The sequence below is a fragment of the Nematolebias whitei genome, chromosome 3, assembly GCF_014905685.2.
Source record: "Nematolebias whitei isolate Nwh7 chromosome 3, NemWhi1, whole genome shotgun sequence".
In the NCBI taxonomy this organism is placed as follows: domain Eukaryota; kingdom Metazoa; phylum Chordata; class Actinopteri; order Cyprinodontiformes; family Rivulidae; genus Nematolebias; species Nematolebias whitei.
Genome location: NC_056500.1, coordinates 26,103,381 through 26,119,895, shown reverse-complemented (window position 1 = coordinate 26,119,895; position 16,515 = coordinate 26,103,381). Strand labels below are relative to the sequence as shown.

Below are 16,515 nucleotides of genomic sequence, written 5' to 3'. Positions count from 1 at the left end.
TTTTTTTTTTAACAAACCAACTTTGATTATTCTTCTAAACATAGACATTGATCTGACATTTTTAACATCACTCTCCAGATTATTCCATAACCAAATTCCCTGGATTGAGGTAGACCATTCCTTCAGACTAGTTCGAAATTTAGGTTTCACAAAGATTGCCATCCCCTTAAGATTACAACAGCTCTCTCTTTTAACAAAATTTAATTGGATATTTAAAGGTACTTTATTATTATGAGCCCTATACATAACTGATAAAATATTATAATCTAGCAAATCATGGAACTTCAATAACTTCAGCTGATAAAATAATGTGCTTGATGGGTGATTGAAATGCTTCCCTGGTAATAATTTTTACAGCTCTTATCTGTAAAACAAAAATAGGAGTTATAATTGTTTTGCACGTTTTCCCCGAAACATCAATACAATAAATTAAGTGTGGAACAACTATCGCGTTATACAACATATACAGAGATTTATCATTCAATAAGTCCCTTACTTTGTACACTACTGCAATAGATTTGGCTATTTTTGTTCTTACAGAATGTATGTGATGTTTCCATGTTAGCTTGTCATCAATGATAACACCCAAAAACTTCACCTCACTAACTACAAATCTTGACACCCTCGACTCTACATCAATGGCTCTCATGGAGTTATTTGCTCTAAACCCATACTGACTGCTACTTAGAATATTTTGTTTAGCAATAAATAGATCAAATCTGATCACAAATAATTTTTCTGAAATTTTTGAAAAATGTGGTAATAAGGATATTGGTCTATAATTATTGAACACACATTTCTCACCATTCTTAAAAAGGAACTACCTTAGCTACTTGCATACTGTCTGGAAATATTCCTGCTGAAAATGATAAATTACATATATATGTAAATGGCTCAATGACATAACTCATTATGTCTTTTACAAACATCATATCCATGTCCGCCCAGTCTTTTGATCTCTTGTCTGCAAAATGTTTTACTATATTCATTATTTCTTCTTTGAGAGTTCCATCAAGAAAAATACTGTTGGCACAACCAATAACTGTATGACTCACATTATTATCTACTTTCACTATTTTAGCTGCAAGACTTGAGCCAACATTCACAAAATAATGATTAAATCCATTTATAATTTCATTCTGATCATGGATTTCATTGTCATCCTCCACATAATATTGTGAAATACCTGTTTTTACCTTGTGATTTTTCAGAACACTATTCATTACTCGCCATGTTGATTTCGTATCACCATTACTTTTGGTTAATAAATCACTGTAATATTCCTTTTTATGCTTTCTTATAAACCTTACTAACTTATTTTTATACTATTATATATTATACATATATACTGTATGTATGTATGTATGTATGTATGTGTATATATATATATATATATATATATATATATGTATATATATATATGTATATATATGTATATATATGTATATATATATATGTATATTTCAATGGTATGTTAGGACAGTTGTTTGTCAACATCAGCTTCACATTTAACTGTAACTAAAAAGCCAAATCACGCAGATTACTGTAACTTTCAAGCTTTCAAAAAGTACATGAATGCAGCATAATACACCACATTCCAATGAAGGTCAACATGTCTGGAGTGGGTCATGTCTATTTGGGAAATGTTGAAATTACAGGTAAAATTCAAAATAAATGCATGTCAGGTCAAGTCAATGTTCTTTATTGTCATTTGTTGTCACTGTTGTCCATTGTTGTCATTCTTTGTTGAAATCAGGTCTCTCTTGTAAATGAGTCATCGAGGCTCAATGGGATTTACCTGTCTAAATAAAGGTTGAATGAATTTGCATCACATATGGCTCATGTGGTGGAACGAAATTTCGTAGTGTCCCAGTTAAATCCAACAAAGTATAAAATTGCAAAGTAAAAAGTAGTAGTATCTAAGATATGAACTAAGAAATGCATTACAACTAAGATTACACTAAGCACTAATAGGACAAAGTATAAAAACAATACGCCGGACAACATCAGCACAAACATGAGTCTGTGTGAGCAGCTGAGTACAAATGAACACAGCAGCATGAAATAAATCAGCAGCATGGATAGTCAGCTGCACATATCAACTATCAAGTGGAATTACTGTGTTATTTTCACAGTGATAACCATGATTAAGGATTCATGAGTCTAACAGCTTCAGGGTAGAATCTGTTCCTCAGTCTAGTGGTTCTGCACTTAATGCTCCTCAACCTCCTGCCTGAGTGGAGCGGGGCAAGAAGTGTGTGCTGGGTGAGTAGGATCCTTCATGATGCAGGTGGCCCTCTTCCTGCATCAAGAGGTTTAGATGTATGTGATGGTGGTGAGGCTGACTCCAACTGTTTTCTGTGCAGCCTTCACCACTAATGAGTAATAATATAATTTAATTTAATAATATACTTTGTACAAGTTTGGCAGGAAGGTTTAAAAACTCCAACAGTCCTTTTATGGCCTAAAGGTCATAGTTTGCCCATGCCTATTTTAGAGTCTACCTAATTTAAGATGGACGCCATGGCTAATCAATATTATCTAACACATTAATAACATAAATCATTTAACTTATTTAGTTTTACAGATATTGCGGTTACATTTGTGTGGCTGTTTGAGATATTCATCTCCAGCACTTCCAGAACTCTGGAATCGCCATACTATCACATGAATGTTTTCATTTATTTATTTAACCTTTATTTATGCAGGTTAGTCTCACTGAGTCACGAGGGCTCATTTTTAAGAGAGACCTGTATGTGCATGTTTACCACTCACAAGGTTTGATCAGAATAACTTTAACTCCATCATTTCATTAGAAGATGATTTTAATTCAAAACTCTTTTATTAAAAGGCCACAGGCGATAAGCATTATTTCAGGCAATGCTTATGTTTAATTTATGCAGTTAGATTCCTTTCGATTTGGATAGCTTGCACATGTGTAGTTTTCTTTTTCTTTTTACTGCCAGACACAGACGCATGCTTTCCTTAGGCTTTGACCTTTTAGGAAGTTTTTGGAAGCCTTTCAATTGAGATATGATGAGAAGCTGCATAGTGGTCTCTGCTGACAATACAGGGAGCAAAAGAATAATATAAATAATTATAAAAAAAAAAACCAAATACAATTATGATAACAAATCATAGAAGTTATGTAGCATGCTCTGTTTTGATAGAATATAAAAGGACAAGCTGAGGACACAGAAGGCAGGAAAGAGGCCGCATTTTATTTATAACCATGATTTAAATTAGCTGACAGATTTTCCTGTTCCGGTAGTTAGTTTAGTTTGGTGCTTTTAACACTCGGCTCCAAATAAAACAGTCTCTCAGGTTTTCCACAACAAAAGATCAACTCAAAGTGGGAATTAAAAGAGGATCCAAAATAAAATCAAACTGACTCTGAAGGAATCCTGTGATGAATAATCTGAGCTACTTGAACTCCACATGAAAGCAGCAAAGCCACGTTCACAACGACATTAAGAAACGAGTAAAGCACTTCTTTTGGGTTTTTGCTGATTTCAATGGCCTTAAATGCAGAAACAAACCTGCTGTCCTTTGTCCTCCTGCAACTGAACACCTTTGTTTCACTTGAGGTAACTTTTTCTTGGGTTGATTAATTATTAATCCCCTATAGACTCACTGATCTCCCACCGGCCCCGAGTGGCTCTCTGATAAAACATCAGTGGGATAAACGATGTGTGATGTTACGTGTACTGATGGAGATACCAAGGAAGGAAGATTAAAAGCCCCATTTCTGGGCAACGAGAGATTAAAGTGAGAGCTAGTTTTGAACGTAGGTTTTCAGGATGCTGTTGGATCTTGCCATCCTTTCTCCTCACAGCCCAGCTCAAACTGAAGTTGTGTCAGAGACTGAAGCCCCCTCTGCACCATGGGACACCCTTTGAAGGTCCCATACTGACATTATTTTAAGGTTTGAACTTGAGTATAAAACGTGAGCACTAAAATCGAAGGATATCCTAATTAAGATTATTTCCATCCTGTTAGCGATCAGTCATAAAAAAAAAAAAAACAAGGGTTGGCTGATGCCATGTTAACCCGATATTTGGGTTGTTTTCTGACCCCTTCCACCGATGCAAACATGTTTCCCACAGAACACAGACAGTGTTGGGACTGGTACCTGTCACTCAGCCACACTGAATAAACATATTTTCATGATGATGATGCACCATGCATACTCATTCAATCAACCTTTATTTAGACAGATAAGTCACATTAAGCCTAGAAGACTCATTTACAAGTGAGATCTGTTTAGACAGACGGAAATCCCCAGTTGGACAACCTGGTTGCCAAAGTTCTTCTTCTATCATTTTTGTACCCCCATCAAAATGTGGTTGTAAATGATACAGCCTCCGTCCGTAAACTTTCTCTTGTCCTGCCCAAGACCTTTGATCCACTCAAGATAATTTAATGTAACTTCACACACATACGCGCAATCATTAGACAGAGTGTTGCATAACTGTTCATCACCCCAGCGCCAAGTTCAACGTCACAAATCAAGGTCAAATGTTATACAAGGTCTTTGCTTGTCCAGACCAATGCTACAAATCGCTGTGTTGCTGTATAATAGTTTGTTGTATAATATGCCATATTCTGCACTCTTGTTTAGACGTAACGCTGTTTCAGATCAAAGTACACATATACAGTAGATGAGAAAAATTCATAAAATGAAAACTATATGACATTAAATGAAGATGTGTTAAGAAAAGATGCACTACTTCCTTATGCTGATATCGTCTTCCTGCTATAAGGCAGATAATTAAGCAAATGTTTGGGCTGTGCAATATTGGAATAACTTTTGATGTGCAGTATTATTATTATTGTAATGACAGTACCAAATTGTCTGTTTAAATAAAAGGTTAATTAAATTACCCCTCAATTGACACTGTGTATAATTTTGGATTTTACCACCGTGATATCATTTAGTGCAATAATCATGATTTAAACAGAGGAGAAAAAAGACAGAAACTGCTGTGTTGTAAATTTGACTTAATTTACCTGATTTATTGGCACTCTGACAAAACAAGCGACAGATTGTTGAACTCACTCAGCAGTTCATGTCTGCACGTTGAACACCTTCTGAAAGTGCGATCATCAGAAGCTCAATTGAAGCTAAAGCCACTGAAACACCATCTGAGAAGACATTTAAACCGTTTTTATTTCTCACATAATTTATCTTTATTCCTACATCATGGAAGTGATTTGGCTTTTATCAGAATTAACACTTTATCCTTCAAATTACAAAATACCAATTATTTAAATAGAAAAGTGTCGTTATCAGTTTCTAATTCCCTTTAATTGCCTCTGCTGCCATCGAGTGCGTACATTTTATTTTTTCAGAGTCAAGGCAAACGTTTTTCTACACTGGAAAATAAAAACAGGGCTTTAATTTTTTACAAGATTGCATCTCAGTGAAGCAAGGCTCTTTTATAAACATGCCAAACCTAATATGCTATTTTCAATTAGATTTTTTCTTAGATTAATTGTCCAAGTTCTGTCTCAACTTGGTGTGACACATTCAATTGCCACTGCTGCATGTTGTCAGGCTGCAGTAAAATCAAAACACCCCATCACCTGTCCTGGTTCATTAACACCTACTGCACTTGGAGTCAGTAAATAAATATATTTTCCAGCCACCACTAAAATATGGGAAAATTACTATTTGATGCCTGAAACTAAAGAGGTTTCTACATTATAAAGCCTGTGAGCCAGAAATACATTGGAAAAATAAATAAATACAATTAAAAAAGGTGGCTAAAGCCTCCTAAAGTATTATGTCATCACTTGGCTGTCATCTAATCAGTCCATCTGCCTGTTCCACCTCTTCTTTCCCAGACATCAGAGAGAGTGGAAGCCCCAAGCCAGTGATGGTTTTTATCCACGGAGGATCCTACATGGAAGGAACTGGGAATATGTTTGACGGCAGCATCCTGGCCAGCTACGGGAATGTGATTGTCATTACGGTCAACTACCGCCTGGGCGTTCTAGGTAAGGATCCGTCTTTCTTCCTGCTGTTCTCGGTGATACCATCGGTTTAGATGGAAAGCTGTTTGGAATCAAAACTTCCTGGTGTTGCCAGTCTTTCCTTGATAAGCAGACATTTTGGAACTGAAATCCAAGTTTGTGGATGAAGTGGGCTTTTCACAGGTCTGCCTCAGTTGATATCTGTTCTAATTGTTGTCTTCATCACTTTTGTCAAAAAAACGGTGCTGCGGTTTTCTTTGAGAGGATATTTTTAGTGTTGGTGGGTTTCCATGTTGAATGATTTCATTAGACTGGTCAAAACCACAGCACACAATTAAAAACTCTCCTGGCATTGCAGATTTATGCTTTTTAAATCTTTGGTGGCATATTGCTGATGCCGTCATATTGCAGATTGTGTTCATTTTAACTCATGGTGACGTCTGTATTTTGCTGGATTTGTTTTATTTCTCATGTGATTTTAGTCCTTGTGTTTCCTTCCAGTTTGACATTTTATTGCTTTGTTCTCTGGTTGTTTTACTCTCTGCTGCCCCGCCACACCTGAGGGCAAGACTACAAATTAAGTTTCACATCTTAGCTAGCTTGGTTGAGCTGAAAGTCAAAATTTTGTAGTATCATAAAGGAGACCATGGTAATAAAGTCTCATATGGTGTTCTTAATAATGTCTCATATAATAAACTCGGACCAAAGCAGCATCAAAGTTCTGCTCAGTGTTGCACTATTTTTTAAAAACAGATCAAGTTGTTAAATATAAAGCTTAAAATGCCAGCATTTGAAACATCAGTCAGTGAGCCTGAACAGGATCAGGATGACATAAAATGGATAGATAAAAAATAACTATAGGCTGTTGATTTTGTCTTACATGCATCACTCTAGATCACTCATTCTAGACTCTAGGATTATTGAGCATGTATCAGGATATGCATCACTCTGTTTGACAAATTAATTTAAATTAGTTCACATGAATCCAGGCAGATAAATATGACATATGAAACTTAAAATGAAACCTGGAAATATGAATGTGCTCCATTTTGAGCCCTTAAGAAGCTGCATATAGATAGATAGATATATAGATATATAGATATATAGATAGATATATAGATAGATAGATAGATAGATAGATAGATAGATAGATAGATAGATAGATAGATAGATAGATAGATAGATAGTTAGATAGTTAGATATGTACATACATATATACAGACATACATAATACATATATACATACATATATGCATACATACATAATACATACATATATACATACATATATACATAATACATACATACATACATACATACTTTGTTAATCTCAGGGGAAAACTTGAGGTATCCAGTAACATGCTCTAATTAACTTATGTGTGTATATATATATATATATATATATATATATATATATATATATATATGTATATATATGTATACACATATATATATATATATGTATATATATGTATACACATATATATATATATATGTAAATGTGTATATACTGTATATACATACACATACATAAGTGTCCGTAGTACCGCAGATTTACAAGGTTCTGTTTTTACCGTACGGGGAGGAGTTGAACAGTCTGATGGTTTTTGAGGGACAAAGGACTTCCTGAATGTAGCAGTGCTGGGACATCAATCAACTAATGTTGGAGCTCCTCTGTTAGGCTACACACAGAAATGTGTGAATCATACAAGAGATTACAAACTGCCCTAAATTAGTTTTTATGTCAGGATTTCAATATTGTTGTCTTAACAGTTTTATACTTTGATCAGAAGCATGGTCAAGTACTGCATGCAATGCCTTTTTCCATGTAAAAACACACTGGCAGTAAAGAAGAATGCCAAGCCAGGATCATTGAAGGCTGTTACTGGGCTGCAAAGGTTGGGGATTAGTCGATCATTTAAATGTGAAAGAAAATGTGTGAAGTTTTGATTGTGGTCTGACTGAACTTTGGGAACCAAGCAACCAGCAAGATGTGCAGCCATGTTTTCTAGACATTGCAGTCTAGGCTGTGCAGGTTATTCTGGTGTCCTCCTCCACCTGAGTTTCTGACAGTTCCAATCCTTTGAGTTTTTCTCTTAAGGACAGGAACTCCAGCTTTGTTGAACTCACTTCATAATCTATCCTTCTTGTTTGTTTGTTTGTTTTACTGTTGGCTCTTGTTCAATCTGTTTCTTTTTTTTTATATAAAATTTCTCAATTGCTTTCAACTTGTCTTCCCATGTACTTGCATTCAGGTCCTTCATTGTCATCCTTCATTAAAAAGCAGTTTCTATTTTTAATCTTTTTATTTATTTAATTTGCTGTTGTAGATTCTCAGTCATGCAGGAAATGATAAATCCAAAAAAAGGTTAAAGAAAAAACAAATGGACTTCTGTTCTTGTCTTCATCTACAAAATAGAAGTCCAGTTGTTTTTGTCTTCAACCATTTTTGAATTCATTCATTTAATTATTTTTCTGTCTATTTTTACTCAGTCTGACTGTCTTTTCGGATTAGCTTTGAGTTCAGTAATGTGTTTTAGCAACTATGTTCTTCTTGTACTGTTTCCTTCAATGATTGGGACTCAGTTGCTACTCTATGTGACCTTCTCACCTCTTTTCTTCTTTTCAGCACTCTTTTATCTATTTTGGCAATGCCATGTGTGTTTGAACATCCCCTATGTTTTCATCACTATCTAAGTTTCTTGGATTCTCTGTTTTTTCTCTTATCAGCCTAATTTCTAATTCATGTTCCCCTGTGTACGGTTGTCACTGCCATGCCCATCAGAAAGGTATTTATTGCAAACAGGGTGGAAACAGTAGTTAAAATATCTCTGCTCTGTTCCAGCACTAAATGAGATGATGCTGTTTGTCGGATGGACGAAAATGATCTTATATCTCTATTGTTTGGATGCTGAGGTTTCTGAATAAACCAAAGGGGAGTGGGGATTCAAAGAATGAGAACGGACACTTGTGGCTGATTCTTTGAGAACTGCTTAAGAAGAGCATGTTACATATTTAACTTCCTACAGGTAGTCTGCATCGTCTATTTTTCCTTTAATCATCCAGACTCTGATAGCTTCCATATGACAGGTATTCACACAAACACCACATCCTGAGTATCAGACAGAAATGCTGCTGTTTCCTTTTATGGAGTCTGATTAAACACTGATGATACATTTTCTGAAATCAATTCATAAAAAGGTAATCTCAGGGATATTTCCAGCTGTAGTTGGCTAAGCAGCTGTAAGTCACAAGAGTCAGACAATAAAATTGTGGAGGAATAAACCCCTCAGCAAAATTAAAGCTCTGCCAAAAGACACTGAAGTGAGTATTAAACAAAGCATTCCATCATTTAAAGTAACCCATTTTTATTCCTTTTATGCCATTTTAAATAGGGTTTTCCACATGTGGACTTATTTTGTTCCAACACTGATCCAAGTCTTATACAACTAAGTACTGGGTGAGTCTTAATCAAATACTTGCTTTATTTTGTATATCTTTCCACAGATAGACTTGTTTTTTTTATAACCACAGTTGTGGGTAGTAGCTCCTCCTCCTCTGTCAGGTAGATTAAATGATCATCTGCATAGAGGGCATTCCCTGTAAACAATATGAGCCCAACTGTGTCAATGTAAAGCTTCTAATTAGGCTTTAGATTGGACAGTTTTATAAATGCATGTTAGTTCACAGTGATACTAGCTGCAATGATGCTAACAGTAAAAAAAAAAAAAGGTAAAGACGCTGTCAACAAAAAAGGTTTTATACAAGAGTCATATTTCTTTTTCAGCAGAAATAAAGTTGTGTTGGCTCTGTCTCCACACTGGCTTTCATTTTGTTCTGTGTTCTAGCTGCCTCTTCATCTCAGCTGAAGTTCAGCCCAAATCCTCATTGCTTACATTTCACGTTGGCATTGTGTCACATAGGGTGGGAGAGCTGTGGGAGGAAAGGTAAAGAGAGAAGTAATTAAATTTTGTGAGTGAATTATTTTTTGATATTGATGCTGTCAGACAGAAATCTTTATCCAAATATGAAAGTTTTCACAAAATGTTTTTTTTTATTTCCCAAATAGATAAACTGTAAGTTTATGAGTTAACAAGCTGACAGATGTGAAGTGTGACCAACAAAGGTGATTTATTCAAAAGCATATCATACAATACAATAATAGTCCTAAGTATTAAATGTATTAATCCTCAATGGGGTTATTCATATTTTGCATTTTTCTCTGCATATGAAGCTGCATCCTAAATCACAGGGTGTGTGTATGGGGGGGGGGGGGGGGGGGGTGTACTGAAGGGACCAGAGTTAAACAAATGTCAGTTCAAGTTCAAGTCAAGTTTATTGTCATTCGCATCACATGTGGTACATGAGGTGGAATGAAAATATGTACTCAGGGTCCCAGTTACACCCAAAAATAGCACAAATGTAAAGTTTAAAAATAAACAGTATATAAGGATCTAAGAGCTACACTAAGATATATGCTAAACGAACGCCAAACAGTACTCTAAAAGATCTTAGATATACTCTAAACACTAATAATGTAAAATAATACGGTATATTAAACAGCAGTCCGAACTGAGTTTTTTTTAGTGAGTAGATGGGTATGAATGAATACAGCAGCATGAGATAACCAGCAGCACAGTTGAGTCACATATCACCAATTAAAGTGGCATTACAGTGATTTATTTTTTATTTTTTTAAATGCAGGAGCACAGTATGCTCTCCACTGCACACCTGTAGAAGGAGGTGAGGACTGAGCTTCCCAGTCCAGCTCACCTCAGCCATGCGCTAAGCCCGGGGTTTAAATCTGCGGCCAATAACAGGCTCTCTTCCACTAACCACTGTGCCACCATTCACCCACTAAGAGATCGAGATGCACGTTTTTTTGCCCAGCATTGACGATGTCTGGCCCAGTGAAAATATCAATAGTTTACGGCCGGCACAATAGGAGGGGGAGTGCCAAAGACACCATCTTAGCACCAACATAACTGGTTTGTTCTACTTTGGAGTAAGCTGTTTGGGGGAGAATCAGTTTTGTGTTGTGTGTTTCCTTGACTGATGAAGCCTTCTGGATGGAAGGTGAAACATTTCAGAAAAAAAAAAGAAAAAGAAACTGTCCAGATGACTTGACAGAAAATTGTTGGATCGATAGTTTTCTTTAGGTTTGTAACAGTTCATTTCACCGTTGAGGTTGTTACTCAGTGGTAATGTAACTGTTGAAGACATGTTGTTCGACTCAAATTAACCTTAATATTGAAATTTAAAAAACTTGTTTCAGTCTCACTCAATTCTGAGTGTTTGTGACTAAGAAAAAAAAGAAAAAAAAACAACAGCTAGCCGTGCGGGCTCAGTTTGTGCAGCCTATTTCTGAAAATCCTATTTTGTGTGTGTGAATGACTTGCCAAACTGCATCATATGCATCGCCCACTTCCGTCCACACTATGTCAGCTTTGGCCTGCTTTGTAGCCACCGTGGCAGCCACCACCTGGAGTTCACAAATTAAGTGCCAGCTGCAAGTCTAAACTGGAGCCCACACAGAAAACCCTCACATGTGGGGAGAAAGTACAAACCCAACATATAAAGTTCCAGCCAAGATTTGAACCAGTGACGTTTTAGTTGTGAGGCAGCAGGTCACCAGCCACTCGACCTTCCAACCCAGAGACTAAACTGTACAAAAAAAAAAAGGAAAGATTAGGGCACAGGCTAAAATCTCCATTTTAGGTTGATTACTTTTTAATTACCTTTGAGCCTTGTGATTTAGGCAGCAACTTAGCCTCTGTTTGGTTAAGTCGTGCATTTGACCTTGCATTTCCAGGTAGGGCAGCACCTATTTGCCTTTGTTGGCTGCTCTGCTGACAGAACTCACCAGTGACTTTTTTTTTTTACTCAGTGGGTTTGAGCGCAAGAGTGAACACTGCAGAACCCATTAATGGCTTTAAATATGTAGAGCTGCTGACACAAAGCTGTATTTATTAGTAAAGAGCCTTGGCTACAATGGATTTGGCCATGGGGCACCCCCCCCCCCCCACACACACACACACACACACACATATATGTGTGAGTGTGTGTGTGTAAGCTTGTGCACACAGGTTCTCTTGTTTGCAGATTGGGTGTAAATGAAACACTTTCTATAGTGCTGTCAAAGTGCCAATGAAAAAGTAGCAAGTGTTTATTGTCCCTGCCGTTTCACTTCTTTTTGGTTTACAGTTAGCCAGAGGCTTGGTTATGTTGGAAAAGACTTAAACAGCTTTAGACGACTATGATCTGGGTAACAGTCAAATTCAGTTATTTGATATGCAAACTTCTACACAATACTCATTCTTTTTTCCCCCCCTCAGTGAATAGCTATAATATAAAGTTTTGCCTAATGGAATATACACCATTATTTTAGCTAAGGCACAAACTCTACTGTTAGTGCCAATCCAAGTGACCATTGCCTGCAAAGGGATCAGCTGTTAGGTCTCTGGAACGTGGACTGTATCTTTAAGGCCAGGCCCTCACAGTGTTGAGTTTGTTTTAGCTTGGCCAAAGCCTTTAATCACGCTGATCGATGGGGTGCATTTCCCTGACTCAAACCTTCTCCAAATACCCCTTCCATTCCAGCCATACATCAGCTATTCGGCCAATTCATCAAGCCTCTGATTGTTTTAAGATATACCTGACCAGTAAAATATCCATTTCGCTGCATGGTGCGGCTCCTGTAGCTCTGCCTTGCTCTCAGTGCTGGGATTGTATCTAAAAGCGTTGCTTCAGGAGAGAAAAATAACTGGATAGAAGTGCATCTAAAAACAGAATATTTTTATGCACTGCTTACAAATAATAAACAAATAATACAAACTTAAAGGCCTAGCATTTCTTGAAGGTGTGCATACTGCCAGCTGCATTACGTAACATAGTTTTAGACTCGTAATCTTTTGTTGAGCCATAAAGTTTTAGTTGTTTTGATCAAACCTTGAAACATTATGCACAGTCTCATGCAATTTTACAATTTTCTTGTAAATGAGTCTCCGAGGCTCAATGGGATTAACCTGTATAAATAAAGGTTGAATGAACTAGATGCTGCATTCAAAAACAGAGTTGTGAACGACTACCAGCTACTACTTTATCAAACTTGAGCTCAATATCCATAATATTAACAGCTTATAGTTATTTTTGATTGGCTAATGTCTGCAGCATTCTTATGAGTCAGATTATCTTTAATAGCTAGAATGGATTAGAATCACCACATTTTCTAATGCCTGGAGTGTTTGCACATGTTACAGATCTTTCTTGCTTGCTGAAGTCATCAACGTCTCTGTTATTTGATAACTGGTCATCATATTGATATCTGACAGAAACCTGGCTACAACAGGAGGGTTTTGTCAGTATAAATGAATCCACTCCTGCTAATTATTTAAATTTTCTAACTCTAGAATCACAGGTTGAGGAGGAGGAGTAGCTGCTGTTTTTCACTCTGGATTAATGCTAAACCAATTAATATAATTGTTTTGAGCCCTTGACCTTCATTCTGTCACAACTAAAATGGAAATCAGAAAAATCACTTACTGGTTATTCATTGTCCATCGGACTGTTTTTATTTTATTGTAATTTCCCTGAAGAAATATATTCAAGAGATCAATAAAGTTGCACCTGTTCTAATCTTATTCTAAGTTTTTGTCTGAACTCTCAGACTTATTATCTAACTTACTGAATACTGACAAACTCATAACAGTGGGCAATTTCAGTATTTATGTATGCAATGGACATAATTAACGTCAGATTTTTGACAGCAATGATTGCAACTACAAACATGGAGCATAGAACAAGGGAGGGCAACAGAGGGATGCTATGTGGTCTGTTTCCTTACATTCTAAGCCTATAGCAGCATTACTAAGGGGTAGCTCAGGAATCCCAAGCCAACCGTAACAATATGATTTATAAAAAAGGAAAGACTTAAGCCTAATCTTAAAAAAAGTAGACAATGTGTCAGCCTCACGGACAGAAACTGGAAGTTGGTTCCACAAGAGAGGAGCCTGATAACTGAAAGATCTTCATATCATGCTGCTTTTGGAAACTTTAGGAACCACAAGTAAATCTGCAGTCTGAGAGTGAAGTTCTTTGTTAGGAAAAAATAGAACAATAAGATCTGTAATATAAGATGGAGCTAGGTTGTTGAGGGCTTTGTAGGTCAGAAGTAAGATTTTGAATTTTGTCAGGGAGCTAAAAGGGAGAAGCTGACACTGGAAACATATGATCTCTTCTGTCTAACTCATCAGAACTCTGGCAGCAGCATTTTAGATCAACTGAAGACTTTTAAAGAGATTTTTGGGACACTCGGATAATAAACAATTACTTTGTACAAAGTCCAGTCTAGAACTGATGGAGCAGTTTTTCTGCATCATTTTAGAAAAAAAAAAAGGGTTTTGTCATTTTAGTGACAAAGTGTTCAGGTGGAAGAACAAGGTATGCACTGTTTTATTTCCTGGTGCTTACATATAAGGACAGAAATGTACTATTTATACATCAAGTAAATGCATTTTAACAAAATTGATACATTTATGCATTTGTAACAAATGAAACAAAAAAGAAAAGCTCTTAAAGCCATATGCATTGATAACACATTCCTTTCCTTGCAATGCCCCCTAATTATCCAGCTCTTTGAAGATCTTTTTTTATTTTTTATAAAAAATATTTTAAGTGCTTTTTTTTTATTCTGACTCTTTGTGCATGTGTGTGGTAAAAGTAGCATCAGACCTTCAGATCTTGATGTTCCCTTCAGTTAATTTACCAAATGTGATTCAAACTCAGCAAAAGCTTTTATCAGGAAGCTGATGGAGTTTAGAGACATTGTACTAATTGCTGCACAGTTTTCTAATTTCATTGTCCTGCTCTGTGCCAAAAAAAGGACAAAATAAGACTTTTCTACATTATTATACTTTTAATTAGGTTTAAAAGTCCTTGTAAGACATAGACAAAGAGTGCATTGTGCCAGATACGGTCTTCGTTCAAACAGGTCTTGTACATTTTAATGTTGCAGTATTGAAGTAGCACCAAATTCTGAGCTTAGTCCACTTGAAATGTTTTAGTGAAATGAACATAAAAACTGAGATAGATGACATAAACCGAAATGTTCCAAAAAAACTAAACTAAACTGGCGTTTCCTTTAATCTGGTTCATCACTTAAAATGTGATTGAAATCTGATAACTTCTCAAACTAAAACCTTACACAGGTGTTATATATATATATATATATATATATATGTGTGTGTGTGTGTGTGTGTGTGTGTATATAAGATGGAAATGTTCCCTAAGCACTTTATTCATCTAAATGCTGTTTTTGGCTGAGTCGGTAATTCATCTGTGTATAATCCTTCAAGGTGTGCCACACCATTTAAGTAAGGCTAACAGCAGCAGGAGACTGTCTCAACTAACAGCTAATAGCATTTAGGTTTCCATCAGCACCAGGCTTGGTTAAACCGTTTGGAAACTGAATTTAGCCCTTTGGCACAGCCTCGGCATAATGTTTTAGTTTTACTGTGGTTCAGAGGTTTTTCTTCTGTCTAGTTACTTTGTGTTTAGTTCTACAGCATAATGTCTTTTTCAGTCAGTGGCCAGTGATGCTTCCAGGAAAATGTGATGCTAATAGTGATCTGGCAACAGCAGAGCTGGAAGTGGAAGGCTTTCAAAAGCTTTGCCGATGCGTCAAGAATTAAATTCTTGTGACAGCAGATGACTATCTGGGTATCCTCCATAACACCAAGTGTCTGTGGCCAAAAAGATGCTCATCTTGCAACCAAGATCTTTATTAAAAATATAATACACAGGTTAGAAATGGCTGGAGCCATGTGTTGGGAGCTGTGTGCTCCCAACACACAAGATTTCAAAGCACTGTCCTAAAACTGCTTTCATTCAGTCTTTTATTCTGAGGACATAATGCCAGTGCTTGAATTAGAATTGATCGGGTCTCAGAACTCATAAAATCTCATCCTGAACAACAAGACCTGGTGACAGGTTGTGCTACAAGCAACAGACTTAAATACAAATCAGTAGTTATACAAATGTTTTTGTGCACAAGCTTTTTTTGGATAACACCTGCACCAAAGTAACTTATTAGGACAAAAGTAACTAAATGAGTTGGACAAGAGATGGATTAGCAACCTGTCCAGAGTATAACCTGCATCTGGCACAGTGACTTCTGGACATGGGTACCAGCAACCCTGCGAAAGGAACAAGTGGGTATGGATGGATGGATGGATGCAAAGCTCAGAGCATGTGGCTTCAGTTAGCCTAGATAACTAAATGTTCTTTTTTCAATGTTGGTAAAAAAAAAGAGAACATTTTACTTTTGGCTGGCATTTTTAAAATATGTTTATTAAATTTTATCAGTTATATACAACAAAGAACAACGAGATTCTCTTCCTTCCCCCTCCCTTTGGCCTACAAACGCTTTTGAGTTACAAACAATTGTTATATGCATGTAGATTTAAAAAAAAAATCTGCGTAAAAGGAGACACTTTGAACTTTTTTGGATTTGAAGATTAACTCAATCTGGTCCTCTGGACA

The 16,515-nt window shown here is 36.3% G+C and overlaps 1 protein-coding gene across 7 annotated transcripts in view; it reads left to right on the top strand.

The window, feature by feature from the left end:
- Nucleotides 1–16,515, top strand: part of nlgn1 (neuroligin 1) — a 516,786-nt gene that overhangs the window by 170,141 nt on the left and 330,130 nt on the right. For 6 of the 7 annotated variants that reach the window (XM_037698154.1, XM_037698158.1, XM_037698157.1 and 3 more), the window contains one exon: nt 5,848–6,000. In XM_037698154.1, coding sequence (XP_037554082.1) covers nt 5,848–6,000 — 153 coding nt within the window. The remainder of the gene's footprint in view (nt 1–5,847; nt 6,001–16,515) is intronic. The other variant, XM_037698159.1, reaches the window with a different exon arrangement.